The sequence below is a fragment of the Nannospalax galili genome, unplaced genomic scaffold (genome assembly GCF_000622305.1).
Source record: "Nannospalax galili isolate Female #2095 unplaced genomic scaffold, S.galili_v1.0 scaffold1557, whole genome shotgun sequence".
NCBI lineage: Eukaryota > Metazoa > Chordata > Mammalia > Rodentia > Spalacidae > Nannospalax > Nannospalax galili.
Genome location: NW_008339328.1, coordinates 70,700 through 72,651, shown reverse-complemented (window position 1 = coordinate 72,651; position 1,952 = coordinate 70,700). Strand labels below are relative to the sequence as shown.

At 41.1% G+C, this 1,952-nt stretch overlaps 1 gene segment (V, D, J or C); it reads left to right on the top strand.

Annotated features, from left to right (window-relative positions):
• Positions 1 to 806: 806 nt before the first annotated feature.
• LOC103734783 lies at positions 807 to 1,295 on the top strand. The segment is given in 2 exon segments: positions 807 to 861; positions 991 to 1,295. Coding segments are annotated over 2 exon segments (360 nt in total).
• The last annotated feature ends 657 nt before the right edge of the window (positions 1,296 to 1,952 follow it).

The following is a 1,952-nucleotide window of genomic DNA, read 5'->3' as shown; positions in this document are numbered from 1 at the left end:
TCCAGAGTGACATAAAAGATCAAAGACTTTTAATATATTTTTTAAAAGAAAACAATACACTCACTTTATTTTTCTAGTCCAGGGGAATTTGTTAAATATACCCTATAGAAGAGTGGAATCAATGCATTTGCTTTGCATAGAAAAAATCCCAGAGCCCTCCCAAGGAAGGAGGAGGAGACCTGGAGATTTCAATGAAATCCAAGTTAATTAAGAGCCTAGTAACTTGTTTCTCTTGCTGATCATTTTATAGCGATTTTCAGTTGTGAGTGTGGAGCTCTGAACTGGACAAACACGTTAGTTGCACTCTTTCTGTGATATGGTCAACATGACGATAGGGTTAACTGAGTATTGCTCATTTTTCAGGCTAAAAGCTAAGCAGCTTATACAATGATCATAATATCCATAGTCACTAGTGATAGGTGTGACTAACAGTTGTTCATATTTCTGGGATTGTTTCAGGACAGCCATTCTCCTTGATGGAAATTAGCAGGAATGAATGTCCAGGAACAAGAGGTAAAAGTAGCATATTGCCCAAAGAAAGCTACACGGACATTGTCTTGGCCCAGGAACAAGTGTCTGTTCTCAGTAGACAAATCTATGTGATTTTCTAAAAATCTTCTTGAGCATCTGGGGAAACCTGGGCTTGTGCTGAGACTCTGAGATTAGCCCAACCATGCCAGCAGCTGTATACAACCTTTTCGAAACCCAAATGATTTGCATGTGCTCAGTCATGGTCCACTGCTTTAAGAACCTCTTAATAGGATGTTCACACCCTGAGAAGTTGTCATTCCTTGTCAAGATACAACATGAACATGAGGGGTCCTGCTCAGCTCCTTGGCCTGCTGCTGTTCTGGTTTTCAGGTAAGGAGATATGTAGGTGATTTGTACTTAAATTTTTAGTCCAGGAACTATCAGTGTTGTATGGCTTTTCAGAGAAGACATTTGCAATGTAATTAATACTATAAATTTGTCTTATGTTTCCAATCTCAGGTGCAAGATGTGACATCCAGATGACTCAGTCTCCATCCTCAGTGTCTGCATCCTTGGGAGACACAGTCACCATCGCTTGCCTTGCCAGTCAGGGCATTAGTAATTTGTTAGCTTGGTATCAGCAGAAACCAGGGACTACTCCTAAACTCCTGATCTATGGTGCATCATACCTGCAGTCTGGAATCCCATCCAGGTTCAGTGGCAGTAGATCTGGAACACAATTCACTCTCACCATCAGCAGCCTGGCGTCGGGAGATGTTGGAACATACTTTTGTCAACAGTATAATAGCTTTCCCCCACAGTGATACAGTTCATAACATAAACTTCACAGAGAAGCAGATGTGTGAGGCTGGGTTGTCCCAGTTACAGCTGCTGAACTTGTGACTGCTATGAGCCTTTTGCAGACAAAGCTGGGTTTGGATGATCACTACAAGGATTTGTTAGGAGAATTCGAGGAGGCTGCTCTGTATACCAACTCTTATTCTTCCTCTTCAGCCAATGAAGCTCAGAAGAAGAAGGACACTCCTGATTTGTTAAAAGACTCAGATGTTTATATATAAGATAATTAGGTTTAACATAATTGGGGCTCATACTCCTATTGCCATTGCTCTTTGTTACCCTGCAGAACTCGATGGTGAGACCCTATTCCTGAAGAAAATACATACATACATGAGTTGTAGAGCAAACATGGAGAAATCAAACTCATACTAGCATTGAAGCTTCACCTCTACTGGCTAGCTTTCATAGGTGCCAAAGTTGTTGCTCATGCTACCACAAGAGAAAATTAATCATTAACATTACACAACTGTGAATCCTGTGAATACAGTGACAACTAGCCAGGTAAGACTTGCTCAGTGCTGCCATAATGGCACAAATGACATGACAATGATGAAACACTGTGTGATTGGATTTAAGGTCCACTTCACATGATGGAGCTCATATCTGGCACAGTTATACGGGTC